The sequence below is a fragment of the Eucalyptus grandis genome, chromosome 4 (genome assembly GCF_016545825.1).
Source record: "Eucalyptus grandis isolate ANBG69807.140 chromosome 4, ASM1654582v1, whole genome shotgun sequence".
NCBI lineage: Eukaryota > Viridiplantae > Streptophyta > Magnoliopsida > Myrtales > Myrtaceae > Eucalyptus > Eucalyptus grandis.
Window position 1 is genome coordinate 23,605,404 of NC_052615.1, and position 17,836 is coordinate 23,623,239.

General features: G+C 34.5%; 1 protein-coding gene across 1 annotated transcript; it reads left to right on the forward strand.

Moving 5' to 3' along the window:
- The first annotated feature begins 8,360 nt into the window (after positions 1-8,360).
- Positions 8,361-12,144, forward strand: LOC104441310 ((+)-neomenthol dehydrogenase). The gene is made up of 5 exons (XM_010054404.3): positions 8,361-8,386; positions 8,502-8,751; positions 9,876-9,944; positions 10,922-11,092; positions 11,666-12,144. The coding sequence occupies exons 1-5, from the start codon at positions 8,364-8,366 to the stop codon at positions 12,041-12,043; spliced, it is 891 nt and encodes a 296-aa protein (XP_010052706.1). The 5' UTR covers positions 8,361-8,363; the 3' UTR covers positions 12,044-12,144.
- Positions 12,145-17,836: the final 5,692 nt, after the last annotated feature.

Consider the following 17,836-nt stretch of genomic DNA (forward strand, 5'->3'; position numbering starts at 1 on the left):
ATCGAGATATTCATAAACCTATTTCATTTGGGCAATTTTGCTTATTAAGATGCTAGATTTCCCTCAGTTGAAACTAGGGAACACAAATTAAACCTTTGAAGATTAGCCAACTACTTACTTCAGGTGAAAATCACCATAGTTTCCCTCAAAGAGAAATTCTAAAACTAGAAGAAGGGATAGAATTCCACAATACGCATCACACGAAAAATGTGTAATTTTTCAATGGGACAATGTCCATTCAGTATCGAGATAGATGATCATTAAATCGAAACAATAGAACTCGCAAAGCATAAATCCTCACAGCTAAATATTTTTTAGGAAGAACAAAAGGAAAAGAAATCATATGGGCACTCCCCAATCCCTCCCCCGAGAGAGAGAATGCCGGCAACTGGGCGGCAAGAACCTTTGCAGCACGTTCGCGGCAACAAATGACCGAAAATTTAGCTGACAACATGACGATTACCATATGGGCACTCCCCATTAATAAAATATGGGGAGCTGAGACTCTGCAGCACGTTGGCAGCTCTGCCACCTGCTTTGCGAGCTTTGTGGAGAAGTAACGAGCGATAGAGTAATTCGAAGGAGATGAGCGATAGAGAGCGATTTAAAGGGCTTCTCGATTTAGGGTTTGAGAAGCCATAAGTGACAAGCATGATTTTATGTTTCGACGGTGCGATTTGGTTATGAACCGAACTAAACTGGCAAAAAGAAATATTTTTTTCCCATTATCTAAATTGAAAATCGAACCCAATCGAAAATACACAAATTTTTTGTTTGATTTTCTTGCTTGGTTTTGACCCCCTAATGATCGTCAATTTCTTACTTTCTTGAGTACAACTTTAAAAGTATTGGGTGCTTCTTATGTCACTAGTTATGATATAGTGAAATATGTCTATGGGGTTCTTAAGATGATTGACGAATATTGTGAGAATGAGGACAAAATTTTGCAAAAAATAACCGAGAGAATGAAGACCAAATTCAATAAGTATTTTGACAATATTGACAACATCAATCTAACTTTGTTAATTGTATGCGTACTTGACCCTCAACACAATTAAAAATAGGTGAAATTGATGACTAATGAAGTTTATCAAAGATAAAGTAACAACATTTTTTATGTTTTTGTTCAAGCAATATCACATCGGGATATGCCTCTTAAGCAAATTGAGGTTAAAGGGTATAAGGACAATGAGCATGTCAAAGTCGCCTGTGGTTGGTGCAAACACTATGGCTACAATGTATCTTAGCCAAATGAGACAAATTATTTGGAAGGAAAATCTAAATTAGATAAGTATTTGGAAGAAGGATGTGAATACTATAGCTCCCACAATGATATCTTAAATTGGTGGAAAGTCAATTATTTGAGATTGTCTTATCTTCACTCCATTGCTTGAGAAATATTGGCTGTGCTTGTCTCAACTGTAGCATCAAAGGCTGCATTTAGGATGAGACATCGTGTACTTGACTTATTTTATGGCTTTTTGACCTAAGCATACTGGAGGCTCTTATATGTGTTCAAGATTACTCATGATGATCCTCATCACTTTCATTGTTGATCAATGAGGACTTAGAAAAACTCAAAAATTTTGAATTAGGTAAGAAAATATTACCATGGAATTTTTATACCCTTCCATATTGCAATAGATACTTCAATTCTCATTTTCATTGCATATTTGATGAAGAATTGTCACTATGATCATGGAATTGAACTCGACATGGGTTTCTCTTTATGATCGACGAATTTGGAGGTACTTGTTAAACCATTTTTTTAAATTTTTTTATCGAGATTTGGAGAAGGAATTTCAAGAATGACGGTAGTTTTGTAATTACCTAGTTATCCTTTATGTCTTCAACTTATGTTAATATGGAGGATGGTCAGTCCTCTGTTTTGTCTGCCTGTTGCTGTCATAGTGACTTTTCTTTTAAATTATTATTATAGTGAGAGGGGATGGATAATAAACTACTGCTAGTCTTCATGTTTGAAGTTCTTACGATAATTCAAACGTCCTCTTCTAAAGAGAGTTTATAAGGATGTAATGTAGACTTGGTAAAAGGATTGAGATACGAAAAGATTTGCACTTAAACATTTTTTATTGAGGGGTTTGAAGTTGGTGATTATCTTGGCATCATAATATTTGATTGATCACAATTCTGTATATTCCATTTACTATAGAAGTTTCTAGGGAATTCATTAAAGGAATGTTTCCAATAAAAAGAGTTTGTTCTTGCATTCATATAATTCAGAAGAATATGTGAGTGATTCATATACAACATCTCTTTCTTTTATCAAAGGTTCTACCAATTGATATGTTTCCACAAATAATTGAAATTCAATTTCTTGATCTGCATCTTCAATTTTTGGAAACTTATAAAGTTCTTCTGTTAAGCCCTGATCAATGAATCTACAAAATCCTTCAAATTGTATCTGATTAAACCCAGGTATTGTAGACATTCCCTCATTTCCATCCCCAAGCATTTTGAATCAATTGAACGCATTTCTAACACTTGTTCCACTTTTGGAAGACCTTGCGTTATATCACCGGATCTCGATTTTTCATATATAAATGTAACTAATGTATCTCCTTCGTAAAGGATTTCTCCATAATGACCATGAACAATTGTTCCTGGAGTGGCCAAATAAGGCTTGGCGGATCTTATTACTAAAGAGTCAACTTGAACAATCAAAACTTAACTTGATTTGAGATGGGGTCCGTTTTTGGATATACATACATTTTCACAAATAAGCTATCCAAGACTAATTATTGTGGATCTTTCTTCAAAATAATTATGATAATAATTATGATGGAGAAAATATCAATTCAAATTGAATGAATTTAAAACGATGTTATTGCATGAATCGGGATTCAAAATTCTCCCATTTTCATCCATTAAATAATAGTTAATTACTTGAAAAGTTTGTTTTAAATTTTCAAGTTGCAAATATTTATTTACCAAAATAGGATTATGAGTTATTAAATAGTAAAATGAATAAAAATTCACAAATTGAAGGACTGTTCCTAAAGGGCCAATCGAATTCCTAATTTTAATTATAGGATATTTTTTAATTGATTCTTTTATCACATTGTGATATTTTCTAGCGTTGAATGGACCCATTCGGAAACAATTAGATGATGACAAAATTATCAAAGATGGACATTCCTTATTTTTATTTAACAACGTGTGAATAGTTCCTTGATTTTGGCTAAGTAATTGTTGAATTTTTGTCTTGGAATAAAAGGGATTGCTATTGGTGTGATCTCGACACATTATCTCGAACCGAGATCAATCTTGAGCCCGAGGGATCATTCCTTTTCTGAGATACGAAATAGGGAATTTCACTATGTCAATTCTTAGGAAATCTCGAATCGAGACCATTTGTACTTACTTCGACAAAGGAAGTATGAGCCTCTTCGATAGAAGAACTTTTTTTTGTCTTGGTCCCAATTCAAAATTAAACAAATCCGAACTAATTGAATACTTGTATCAGAACTTCCTCAAATTGGTTTTGCCATTTTTGTAAACAATATAATTGACAACTCGAAGTTGCATATTGTCCCTTTCTTGTAACAGATCCGGGGGGAAGAGTGTTGCTAAATTTATACCGTCCAATACTTCATATGTCACTACAGGTCGAACTAAAACAAAATACTTTTTCTTAGTAGGCGTGATCCGTTGGACATAGATCCAATTTTTCCATTTTTGGATTCCTTAGAATTTTTTTTTCCTGTTCCTGGGGGTATCAAGATGCCACTGTGTCAGAATATCTTATATGTCTCTCCAGGAAAATGGATATCTCCATAAAAGATTTTCAGTTCAATCCTTTTTTTTTTCTCTCCACTCGGACTAATCCGCCCACTCGGCTTCTTGTATTTAAAGCGATTTGTGTATCTACTCCAATCGGACTATTGTTCCGTACCATTATCGAAGAAGATTCAGGGAAAATATGCACTTCTTCGGGAATGAAAAAAAATGGATCTAGTTTCATTTGGCATTTTTGCTTAAATTCTTTGATTCCTCGATACTCAATCAAATCCTCTTTTTTAACGACTGAATGAACCCCTAGAGTCCCATATTTAATAATTCCCGAACTCTTTCTTCTGTATCGAGGATCATCGAAATAAGCAAGAATACTATTTCTACGTAAAATTATATTTATCGGTAGTTCAATCGAGATACCTGAATGGGGCATTAGTTCTTTCTTTCGTTCTTGAATCAATTGTAGTGGAATAAGAAATCGATTTCTTCGCCTTTTTGCCAATAAATTAGAATTATCGTGGAAAGTAGTAGGATATTTGAGATTACAATGAACAATAAATATGATTCGATTAAGTTCTGAATAATCAGGAATCCTATCTTCTTTTATTTTACCAGAAAAATCAGAACTACATAATTCGTATCTCATTTGATCATTATTCACTGAGAGACTCGAAATATATCTTCGTTCTCTTTCTGTCGAACGAAGATTCATTTAGTCTTGATCCTTGTAGAGTGAAAAAGGGACTACTGGATCTGCACGAACCCCCTAATAATATCCATAAATGGCTTGTTTTTGGTAGAAGATGGACATTACTATATGTAAATTTAGGTGCATGGTACACATTGGTGCTCTAGTGCATTTCTCCCTTTGATTTAGAATAAATATGTTTTCGAACCCTCTCTTTCAAATTGAAAGTGTATGTTCCCTCGTGAATTTTAGCAATCACTTGTTTTGATTCTACATATTGATTATTTTGAACCAAAAGAAAACTTTTTGCTAGAATAGTCACGTTATGTAGAATATCTTCACTCTCAGTAGTTTCATACAAGTCTATAGAACATAGAAAGGCAGGATGCCCATGATGCGTACGTGTGGGATGAACCAAATCGTCATTGAATTTGATTTTTCCATTAGAGGGGGCTCGTACATGTTCGGCAATACCACCTGTGAATACTCCGCCGGTATGAAAAGTTCTTAATGTTAGTTGTGTCCTTGGTTCTCCAATAGATTGACCCGCAATAATACCTACAACTTCTCCCAATTCGGTCAGGTCGCCATGAGTAGGACTCCTACTATAACATAATCGACAGATCCACTTGACCCTTGTGGGATTGGTGAGATCATTGCTGTTTCGCTGGGATGACCTTTTAGAACTTTAGTCCTTTGCCTTGTTGAACACGATTTTTTCTTTTTCCAATGTTGTGTGTGATTTTGGGCACTTTTGCAGCACTCTTTCCTTGTGGCACTGCAAAAACATCATTCTTTAACTTTGTGCCTAAATTGACTATTGCTCAATTTAGCATTTTTGGAGGCTCAAGGCTTTTGTCTATTGGATGAATGCCCTAAAGCTACTATGTAATAGTTACATATTAGGGATTTCAATTGTACTTTCATTATTATTATTTAATTAATGGCAATGACGTATTCATTCATTTGTCCAATTATTTTATATTTATGAATGATTCCATAAGATCAGTTACAACTAGACCTATTCTTGAGACGTCAAGAATATAAGTGACGGGTTCATAGTTAGGCTGAATCTTTAAACCGTTCCCGATTGACGGATTATTGAGTGGATATTAATAATCCTGTTGAGACTAGTGTGTTCATAACTTCACCATTAAGTATTGGATACTTAAGGAAATGATGAGTCATAAGTCATTGGGTATTGTGATGCCTAAGTTAAGAACACAAGTGTTTGTATTAGACAAGTTCACTAAATGTGACACATATATAATGATTAGTGACATGGAAGCTTTTAGTGTGGTCAATGTCTAATTGTTTTTTTTTTTTTTGGGTAACCCAGGGAACCCCGTAAGCCGAGAGCCGGCGAACAAACCCTAGGAGAGTGACTGCAGGACCCACCACTACAGTACTCCAGGTAAGAATCCCTAACGACGCCTCTGGGATTTGAACTCCTCGCCTTCATGAGGGGGAGAGAGCCCAAGCCAGCTGCGCCACTGCGGGCGGTGGTTTAATGTCTAATTGTTCATGCTTTGGTCTTGTGTAAATAATCCTTAGACCTGAGGCATAGTGTTAACTTGTGTGTCGAACAACTATGGTTCATGAGTGCACATAATACCTGGTCATTGATCCGTTTTTGTACCTGATGGTCATAATTTGTTCATATACGAAGTTGCACGTGTTCGCAATATGGAATCTGTCTCCTTGTTATATGTAAGGTATAATAATGATGTCCTATGCGATCTAATTATGACACTGCATTGAAATTCTCGGTCGGGGCTGTAATCGAGAATAAAATTGTCCATGTCTCGAATAAAATGTATGTCAATTAGATTTGTGTATATGATCGAATTAATGACTTGACAAATATTCCATGGTCTTTGTTTGATCGGGACATAGTAAGATAGAGGGATTGAATTACATTGTAGTCAAAGTTGACATGTTCATTATGTTCTTAAAATATTTACACTATTTGGGTAGCTATGACATATTGCTAGATGTCAATCATGGTTTGTAGGACCTAAAAGATTAATCGGGACAATTAATTCTTTTGGGAGTATTAATGTGTTAGTACAAGTCTTATTACTAGTTTAATGATGAACCTAGGGATGTTACACACCATAAATAATTAGGATAATGTGGAATAAGAGAGAAATATTGTTATAAATGTGTTTGCAATTACTGCAATCGAATTGAGTCGATTCGCAATTAAATTAAATGAGATTTAATTTAATTCGTATTATAGTCACGAGCCTACTTGCATATGATGCATTTGTATGCCCAAAGTAAATACATAATAATGTATTCCAAATGTACATATAAAGATTATGTTCTTTTTTTTTTTTTTTTAAGGGGATTGCTTAATTAATTAATTAATCAATTAATTAAAGTTGAAATGGTTGCTGACCATTTGGCACGAATATCGTGCACATGCACGGTTGATGATTCGTGCACGATCATGCACAAAGCAACCATGCACGAATCATCAACCGTGCATGTGCACGATTATTCGTGCCAAATGGTCAGCAAGAATTGCTGACCAGTTCAACTTTAATTAATTAATTAATTAATTAATTAATTAATTAATTAAATAATTAAATGAATAATTAATTAATTAATTATTATGTATTTACTTTGGGCATACAAATGCATTATATGCAGGTATGTTTGTGACTATAATACAAATTAAATTAAATCTCATTTAATTTAATTTCAAATAATCGTGCACATGCACGAATCAGCAATGGTTCGGCAACCATTGCTGATTTTGTGAAAATGTGTTTTATTTTATTTTATTAAATGCCACAACAAGGAGAGATGAGAGCTCGTTGCTGAAAATATAGAGCAAAGTGTGTGTGTTCTTGTGTTCTTCGAGAGACGCGATAAAAAAGAGTGTTCTCTCATTCGGGTTGTGACTATAATACATAAAGGATATGGAGAATTAATTAATGAGATTGCTAGCATGATCAAAGTAGTAATTATCCGAGAGTTCTTTCTTCCGTTCAACGTCCATTGTTGGTGTGTCTGAACTAGAAGTCCGACGTTTGTGGGGCTCGAACTGTAGAACATCCGAACCAATTCGTATAAAGTGCACTTCAAGAGATAATTCATTTAACTCCCTTTTTATATTTAGATTTTTGATTAAAATGCACGAACAACGTATTTGGAGAATCATGTATAAAATATATCATCTTTATTTCTACTGCGTTCTTATATTAATTTTACTTATACATGATTCATGAAATCCCAACATTATCTTCAGTCGATGCTCTGGACCATGCTGCTTCGTTGGTGCAGCTCACCTGCTTTGTCCTAGTGTGAGTGATAATTGCCAGCTGGGTTCAGAAACGAATGTACAAGTTCAAGTGGGTTCCGCAGGGGATAATCATCAAAGGTTGTGGCTTCCTCAAACAATGACTGCTAACCTTAAGATGCACAATACGCCAAATTACCTGTTGCCAAAAAGATTGAAAAGAAACATTATTATTCTACCAATTGCATTGTAAGGTTCTAACTCAGGCAGGCTGTAGCTGAGGGTGCTGAGCTTCATAAGACGAGGAAGTCGGCGTACTTTCAGGAGTCAATCTTTTACATTCTTTTCCGTGTCCCTCCCAATCATAAAAAAAAAGAAAAGAAAAAGAGAGGAAAAATAAAATAAAAAGAAAGGTCTTGTTGGAGTAAGTGCATGAAAGAATAAGGTTCTTTTCCTACGGAAAAAAAGATAAGGGGCTCGATGTTTAAGATGTCTGTTATGCTAACGTAATGATTAAGTACATTAAGTAATTTGATTCTCGATAATGATCATCTAGCTCCGGGTCAAAGCTTCTAGCTAGGCAGTTAGCTGTCACTTAAATAAAGATAAATATTTCCCTCTATAAAGTCCCAATTAATTCAACCCATTTTCATTTCCAGTTCGTCATCCATGGCAGACTCCAAACCTGAGAGGTAATACAAACCCTTCACCCACAAACATCTATTTATTTTTTCTTTGAATTCCTTCCAAATGTCGTTTTGCTCTGCAAAAATTTTTCCCCCGGTTTTTATGTACGTCTTTTTTCAGGTATGCTGTCGTTACAGGAGCCAACAAAGGGATTGGGTTTGCAGTGTGCAAGCTCCTGGCTTCCAAAGGGATTGTGGTGGTATTGACTGCTAGAGATGAGAAGAGAGGACTTGAAGCTATTGACAAGCTGAAATTAGAATATAATCTCTCTGATCATGTCATTTTCCACCAGCTCGATGTCTCCGATCCCGCCAGTGTTTCATCTCTTGCTGACTTTGTTAAGCACAAATTTGGAAAGCTCGATATTCTGGTAAACCCTGAAAAGTTGTCTTTCTTCCAACAGAGATAAGTGTTATATATCCCAAAAACGTATGCATCGTTGATGGTGGATAACAGAATACTGCTATTGTAGTAACATGAGCATTTCCTATTTATAATGGCAAAGAAGGCAATGAATTGTGGTATTGATAAATAACTCAATATATGGGATTGAGGTGTTTGGATGTTCTCGCATTAGCAAGGAAAATGTGGTCATCCCTTTTAGCCAGGGATATGTCTGAACTCCCCTTGTCTATATGAGGTGCATTATATTAAGAATGAGTGATAACTTCGATTGACTCGATAGAGAATGGTGCCAATCTCCTGTGATATCTGCCTTTCTTAAAAGGTAATATGGAGTTTCAGTCCGAGTACAAGACGTACAGTATGCATCACTGCATTGATCTACCTACTGTTGTGCAATATATTGCTTGATGCGTGGGTTTCTGTTCAATCATATTACTCAATTAATTATCTAGTTAGTTTAGGATTTACTGTGATGGTACTCTTTATTTTCTGACTTTTTAGCACACGTTTGGTAACATTTTTATTCCGAAAATATATATATCTTTTTTTTTTCATAAATAGTCTTTTCCTATTTCTATTCCATAGAATAATTTCTTAGTAAAAGAATATGTTTGGTAATTATATAAAATTTCTATTATCATAATAAAAAATAATAGCAATGCATTTGGTAATTTTCTTTTTCTTTTCTTCTTCCTCTCCCGTAGAAGAAAAGAAGAAAAGAAAAGAAACTTATTTCTAGAAATTGTTCCTAGGAAGAAGTTGCTTTATTATTATTATTATTATTATTATTATTATTATTATTATTATTATTATTATTATTATTATTTACACTTCTTGTCTCTATTCCAAATCTATTTATTGGCTACTTTTCTGTTCCGAGGAATAAAAAAATTAGTTGACATTATCGAATGAATTTCTATTTTTTTTTTGTTCTAGGGAATAAAAGAACAAAGAAATTGGCAAGTTGCATGCAGGACCTTAGTATATTACGAGGGAAAAGAATTTCTTTAGTCCCTTCATACTCGTTTAATGATGGCCCTTATTTTATCATTGCAGAAGAATATTGTGCTAAAAGAATCTCTTTTCCAGGTGAACAATGCTGGTGTTACTGGAGCCATCGTCGACGCTGATGCATTGAGAGCTTCCAGCATCGGAAAGGTATACTTTCAGTGTCTCTTACAATGGTGTTGTTCAAAGAGAAACTCAATTTGAACAAGATTTCTTGGCTTCAAACACTCTAGTCCTCTTTGATTAAAACCCACGAAGAAAAAGAATTGGATGTAATCCCATGAAGAGTGCACTATCCAAATTGATGTCATCACAAGCTCTTCAATAAAGACCAAGGATATATTTGTATCCCCAAAATAGGAAACTTTTCTCAATCAAACTTAACTCCAACTTGAATGTGAGATTTTGTGAGACTACTATCAATTGTTCTAAAAACTTAAGTTATTGATGTGGTTTTATATTTAATTAGTCTAACACTTCCCCTCACACTTAGTTGAGTCTTTTTTGCCTAGTATTAGGTATGAAAATATTCGATCAAGGAGGCAAATAGGGTTTAGAAAGATTTGAACTTAGAACCTTCAGCTTTAATTTATGTGAGATTTTGTAGGATCACTGTTATTTATTTTAAAAACTTAAGCTATTAGATGAAAGTATGATTTTATATTTAATTACTCTAACAATAGGAAGTAAATTGATGTTTTGCGTTGCTTGTATAGACATCATACCACAAGTTGTACTCAGACTGGGCTTTCTACTTAGATTGGATTTTATTTGTGGGCTCAAACTCATAACATATTTCTAATATCACTATGGTCTTTTCAGCTCTTGTGAAGATATTGTTAGAGATTTTCTTTTCTATTACAATGGAAATGATTGTGACTAAAGTTAGAACATCATTCTCCTAATAAGTTACACATGGTTATTAGAAAGAAACATCGCGAAGAAGAACCATTTATGAGTCAACCAGTGCAAAGTGGAATTCTGATCCTAACGAAATATACCTTGTTTGAATTTTTTGTTCTAACTCCTCCTAGGAGATGCCACTGTGAGCTTCTTAGGATTTTAAAATACATATTCATTGTTATGTTTCTTACGCTGGTTCGTAAGATATTCTATTGATGATGCAGAAGCAAGTCGATTTGAGTAAAATTATGACCGAGACATATGAATTAACTGAAGAGTGCCTGAACATTAACTATTATGGTGCCAAAAGGATGGTCGACGCATTCATTGGCCTTCTCCAAACATCAGACTCACCCACGATCGTCAATGTTTCCTCGTCGATGGCGAAGCTAGAGGTAAGAAGTACTAAGTTTGCAACTTCAATGATATTTCTCAGTAACGTAAGAATGACAAATTTACTCTCGAGCTGTCAAATTTGACGCAAAGCATCATTTTGCCAAGAGAACACTACAGTGCGGCGGATCAAGCTTTAAGCTAGACCTGTTTGCTAGATATAGGTCTCATGGGAATTGGATATTACCTTTAAAAAGCAATAGAGATTTCTGACAGTGCTTTCTTATGGCGTGAAGGAATTCTTTCAGATCTCTTTTTGCGGGTCAAACACAAGTGAAATATGTTCCGTGAATTCATTGCCGTCATATTAATTTTCAGATCTCTTTTTGCTGGTCAAACACAAGTGAAATATGTTCCGTGAATTCATTGCTGTCATATTAATTTTCAGATCTCTTTTTGGGGGTCAAACACAAGTGAAATATGTTCCATGAATTCATTGCTGTCATATTAATTTTTCATGTGGTTTATTCTTTTGGCCATGTTCTATCTAGAACATTAAACTATCGAAATGCTGTTCCATATTTATATCATTGCAGATGAATAATATTTTGATCATCCTGCAACCTTTTGATTAGAATTTACCGGAGGGCTTGGCTACAGAAGTGTTCAGCAATGCCGAAAGCCTCACAGAAGAAAAAGTGGACGAGGTATTAAAGGAGTTTCTAAGTGATTTTGAAGAAGGTTCTGTAAAGACGAAAGGCTGGCCTGTTCATCTATCTGCATATACAGTCTCTAAAGCGGCCTTGAATGCGTACACAAGGATTTTAGCAGCAAATTACCCCACATTTCGTATAAATTGCGTCTGCCCTGGATTTGTCAAGACGGATATAAATTGCAACACCGGTTCCTTGACTCCTGAGGAAGGTGCAGAAGGTCCCATGAGTCTGGCCTTATTGCTGAGTGGTGGTCCATCTGGTCGATTCTTTCAAGGCACAAAAGAGGCTACATTTTGATAGAACATGTTCTATTGTTAGATGTGTAAGAATTATTGTGGCCTACATGATATGATTTATTATATGGTTTAATAATTGTTGAAATGCTATAAAATAAATAAATATTGGTTATGAGAAGTTGCGACTCTAATAAAACGAAGATGTATGACTTTTATGAAAGTTGAAAATGCGCTTTGATGGAAGGCACTTATTGAAAGAACATATAAATAGAGTCCAGTCCTCTTTCCGCCTAAGATGAACAACAATAACAGAAAAGAACTCGATATTCTCTCATCCATCGATAGAATACATTAAAGAATAGTGGGTTAACGCTATGGATAAAGGTACGTCTTCATCTATTTGTGAAAAATCATGAAAATCAAAGATCACTATTTTATTATGAATTTTCGCATTAAAGAATTATTTGTATTGTCTAACAATTGATATCAGAGCATGATTTATGATTTCATGATTTTTCCGTTTATAGAAGTATTATGATTTATGTATGATGTTTCATTGAATGATCCTATTCATACTATTTGTTGTTGTTGAAAATGTTTTCGGATGGTTCTGTTAATTAAAAAAAAAATCCGAATGAAAAAGGACGAAATGGAGGAATTTGGAGTTTTGAGGCCAAGTGAGAAACTCCCCGATTCCGGACAAAATCCGGCGACCCACTGCTTGATTTCGAACCCATACAGTTGCATTTCCTTGAGGAACATTAGCCATGAGTTTTTCCGGTATATCAGTGTTCGCTGGAGGCTAATCGGGCGGTGGAAGTCGTGGTGGTTAAGGATTTGCATCCTGAGAAATTTCCGTTTGATTTGAGGCCAATTTCTTGGTCATTTTTTCCAAAACTTGAACCCATGTGGTGCCGGCATGCTCTTCAAAACCCATTATTTATTTGTGTTTGGGATGGGCTGCCAGAGAAGAAACAGCCGGCGAAACCGCAGTGAAACGACAAAAAATGGCAAAGAAACTCGTTTTGTGTGCAAGGAAGAAGGCGCATGGGCTCACGCGCGTGAAACCCATGCGCCACGCGCTCTCACTCGCGCTTAACCGTTGTGTGCGTGGATCCCACACGCGTGATAGTTGCCAGGTGCCTGCGCGTTGAACGCGTGCGTGTGGGGCACGTGCCCGTGGCGGATGCAAGCGCGTGCTCGGCATGCACCTAACATACTGTGGCGTTGTTTTTATTTTTTTTTTATGATTCTGCCCCTGTTTATTTATAATTATGATTCTACCCTTGCTGATTATTTACCATTTTGCCCCTCGGTTTTAAATTTATGGTTCCACCCTTATGGAATTATGATTTTACGATTTTGCCCTTATGCTTTGATTATGTTTTTTTGTCCTTGTGTGCAATTTGGTAAATATTTGTATTTTACAATATTAAAAATTCATATTATGAATGGTTTGTTAGTCACCAAAGTGGCCAAACCTTGAAATCTTTTGAATTTTTGATATTGTAAATTGTTTTATTCAATTACCCATGATTAATTGATGCTATATATGAAATTGATATGTTTCATATCATTATTGGTGTTATGGGTATATTGAAGTTTATTTATTTTAAGAACTTAGGGATTAACCCAAAGGTTAATTATTTTCTTATAATTCATGAACATGATACTTGGTAATTAATATGACTTGTTAAATTTGTTTGTATATCCAAAGATAGCAAATAAATTTTAATAAGATATATTTACAATTACCAAATAAAAGTTATTAGTATCATTATGGGTTATATATATTTGTATATCATAGGATCGCCCAAAGGAGAACTATGATGTGTATGTGTAGTTTAGTTTGAATCTGATTAGGTGATATTCTCAAGGTATTAATGTATGAGTATTTTCTTACACATTTACAGTATCTATACCTGTTTCACTCCATTTGCATGCCTCGTATGTTCCCTTATTCAATGGGATAAATTTCCTGATTGGAGTGAACAAGTCCAATTTCATTTAGGTGTTCTGGATCTTGATTTAGCGTTTCAAGTTGAGAAACCAGCTGCTATTATTGATAAAAGTAGCGATGATGAAAAGTCTTTCCATAAAGTTTGGGAAAGATCGAATAGATTGAGCTTAATGTTCATGCAAATAACAATTGCAAACAACTTTAAGACTTCTCTTCCTAAGACTGACAATGCTAAGGAATTTATAAAATTTATGGAAGAGTGTTCTTAAACTGTTGATAAGTCACTTGCTAGTACATTGATGAGCACATTGACCACCATGAAATATGATGATTCACATACCATGCATGAGCATATACTTGAGATGACGAATTTGGCAGCAAAGTTAAGGACCTTATGAATGAACGTGGATGAGTACTTTTTAGTACAATTTATACTTAATTCTTTGCCTCATGAGCAATATGGGCCATTTCAAATGAATTACAATACTATAAAAGATAGGTGGAATGTGAATGTATTGGCCATTATGCTAGTTCAAGAAGAAATAAGGATAAAGAATCAAAATGCTCATTCTGTTCATCTCTCAAGTCATCAAGAAGTTCAAAAGAATTTCAAGAGGAAATGTGGAAGGAGCAAAAAGAAATGATTACATGTCCTAAATGATTTTTCAAAGGCTTGTCAAATCCATAAGAAGGAACAAAATCTTATTAAGTGTCATTTTTGTAACAAAATCGAACACTTTAAGAAAGATTGTTTGAAACGTAAGGCTTGGTTCGAAAAGAAAGGTAAGCCTTGTGCTTTAGTATGTTTTGAATCAAACTTTACTGAAGTTCCTCATAATACTTGATGGATTGATTCTAGTGCCACCACTCATGTGTCAAATACGATATATGGATTTCTTACGATCCAAACTATAAAGCCAAATGAAAATTATGTGATTACGGGGAACAGAAACAAAACTCTAGTTAAAGGCATTTGCACTTATCATTTGATCTTAGATACTGAGCATTATTTGGATTTGTTTCGAACCCTTTATGTACCTACATTTTTTTCGCAATTTAGTTTCTTTGCCAAGACTTGATGTAGTGGAATTTTATTGTAAGTTTGGCTCTAAATCTTTTAGTTTATTTAAGAGTGATACTCTTATTGGAACTTGAACTTTATATGATGATCTCTACAAATTTAGACTTGATAATATTTTTGTTGAGACATTAATGACCTTGCATCATAATGTTGGCACTAAATGAAATTTGGTGAATAAGAATTCTGCTTACTTGTGGCATAAATGTTTGGGTCATTTATCCAAGAAAAGAATGCAAAGATTAGTGAAGAATAAAATCCTTCAAAATTTGGATTTTACTGACATTGGAGTGTGTATTGATTGTATTAAAGGTAAACAAACAAAGCACACTAAGAAATGTGTCACAAGAAGCACATAACTTCTTAAAATTATATATACTGACATATATGATCATTTCGATGTTCCATCTTTTGGCAATGAAAGCTATTTCATCACATTTATTGATGATTTTTCACATTATAGTTACATTTATCTATTGCATGATAAGTCTCAATCAGTGAATGCACTTGAAGTGTATATTAAAGATATTGAGAGGTAATTAGATAGAAAAGTGAAAATAGTAAGATCGGATAAAGGCGGTGAATATTATGGAAAGTATAATGAATCAGGACAATGTCCATGTCTATTTGCTAAATTTCTTGAAAGACATGACATTTATGCTCAATACACAATGCCAAGTACACCACAACAAAACGGTGTAGCAGAAATGCGTATTCGTACTTTAATGGAAATAGTTAGAAGTATGATGAGTCATTCATCTTTACCCTTGTCTTTGTAGATGTATGCTTTAAAGACTTTTCTGTATTTATTAAACATGGTTCTTAGTACGGTAGTTCCAAAGACTTATTTTGAACCGTTGATGGGAAGGAAACCTAGTTTACGACAGCTGCATGTTTGGAGTTGTTAAGCAAAAGTAAGAATTTACAATCCACATGAAAGGAATTTGGATTCAAGAACGATAAGTGGTTATTTCATTGGTTATGCAGAGAAATTCAAGGGGTATAAATTTTATTGTTCTAATCATAGTACAAGAATTGTTGAATCTGTAAATACTAGATTCATTGAGAATGGTGACATCAATGGGAGTGAAAGAGTGCGTGATGGTTATATTCAAGAAGTAAGGAAAAAAGTTCCTATACCCAAAGCTTCTAAAGTTGTTATTCCTAATATTATAGTACAACCTAATAATAATCGAGAACAACAAATTAATGAATAAACACTCTATAATAGAGATGTCAGCATTGAACCTCCAATAGCTGAGTCGGGAGAAATAACATAAAGAAGATCTCAAAGAGAAGAAATGAGGTCAACTATTTCTAATGACTATATGGTTTATTTACAAGAGTCAGAAATTGGCCTAGGAATTGGAAATGATCCAGATTCATTTTCTTAAGCCATAAAATGTGAAAATTTGGTTTAATGCCATGGAAGAAGAGTTAAAATTCATGCATCAAAATCAAGTTTGGGATATTGTTGAATTGCCTAAAGAATGTAAAAAGGTCGGGTGTAAATGGGTCTTTAAGACCAAGCACAACTCAAAAAGCAATATTAAACAACATAAAGCCAGACTTGTTGCAAAAGGTTTTACACAAAAAGAAGGCATTAACTATAAAGAGACATTTTCACCAGTCTCTAAGAAGGACTCACTTAGAATCATTATGGTTTTGGTGGCTCATTATGACTTGGAGTTACACCAAATGAATGTAAAAACCGTCTTTTTTAATAGGAATTTAGAAGAAGAGGTTTATATGGACCAACCTGAAGGCTTTTCAATTAAAGGAAATGAACATATGGTATGTAAATTAAAAAAGTCAATATATTGACTTAAACAAGTTTCTCGACAATGGTATCTTAAGTTTAACGATTCCATAACTTCATTTTGATTTAAGGAAAATATCGTTGATCGGTGTATATATATGAAGATTAATGAAAGCAAGTTTATTTTTCTAGTTCTGTATGTTGATGATATTTTGCTTGCTGCTAATGATCTTTGTTTGTTACATGAAACCAAGAAGTTTCTCTCCAAGAATTTCGAAATGAAGGATATAAGAGAGGCAACGTATATGATAGGAGTAGAAATATTCCATGATAAATCACAAGGATTATTAGGATTGTCTCATAAAGTTTACATTGAGAAAATTTTAGAGAGATTTAATATGAGTAAATGTTCAGCAGGATTAGTTTCAATTTAGAAAGGTGACAAATTTAGCATTATGCAATGTTCGCAAAGTGAATTGGAACGAGAAGAAATGAAAAATATTCTGTATGCATTTGTTGTGGGGAGCTAGGATGAAGTCACTTTCTCTCTCCTCAACCTCCTTGAACACCCCACACTTTCTTCATGTATAAGGTTTTTGTTTTATTAGGTTAGAAGGCCAAAATGGTAATTTCACTAGGCCTATCTACTCTTCATGCACATGGGTCATTAATGAGGGACCTTGAAAACACCAAAAAGATTTTGGATGGCCCATGGGCCATTAGGCCAGCCCTCCTTAAGCGTGAGGCAAATTGCGCCGCCTATCTTTGGGGGTAAGGCCCATTGTGCCCACTTGTAGGCTTAAGCCCACATGGGTCCCCTTGAGTGGCCCACTTTCTTTCTTCTAAAATTTTGTGATTCGCCATTAAAAAATTGAGTTTTCGCCCCAAAGTAGCATTCTTGGCATTTTTGTGGTCTATCGATTCCCGTTATAATCTTGTTCTGAAGATTGATCATCGTTGTAATCTCGTTCCATTGATTGGGGTCAGATTAAGGATATCACAACTCCCCCTTAAAAAAAATTTGTCCTCGAAATTTGTAAGATTACTCATTTCTTCA

Bases quoted from the DNA above. Each gene is read 5' to 3' on its own strand.
- LOC104441310 (XM_010054404.3), top strand. From the start codon at position 8,364: ATGGCAGACTCCAAACCTGAGAG. The intron at 8,752-9,875 runs GTAAACCCTGAA...TCTCTTTTCCAG, and splicing joins TTGGAAAGCTCGATATTCTG to GTGAACAATGCTGGTGTTAC. The intron at 9,945-10,921 runs GTATACTTTCAG...TTGATGATGCAG, and splicing joins GAGCTTCCAGCATCGGAAAG to AAGCAAGTCGATTTGAGTAA.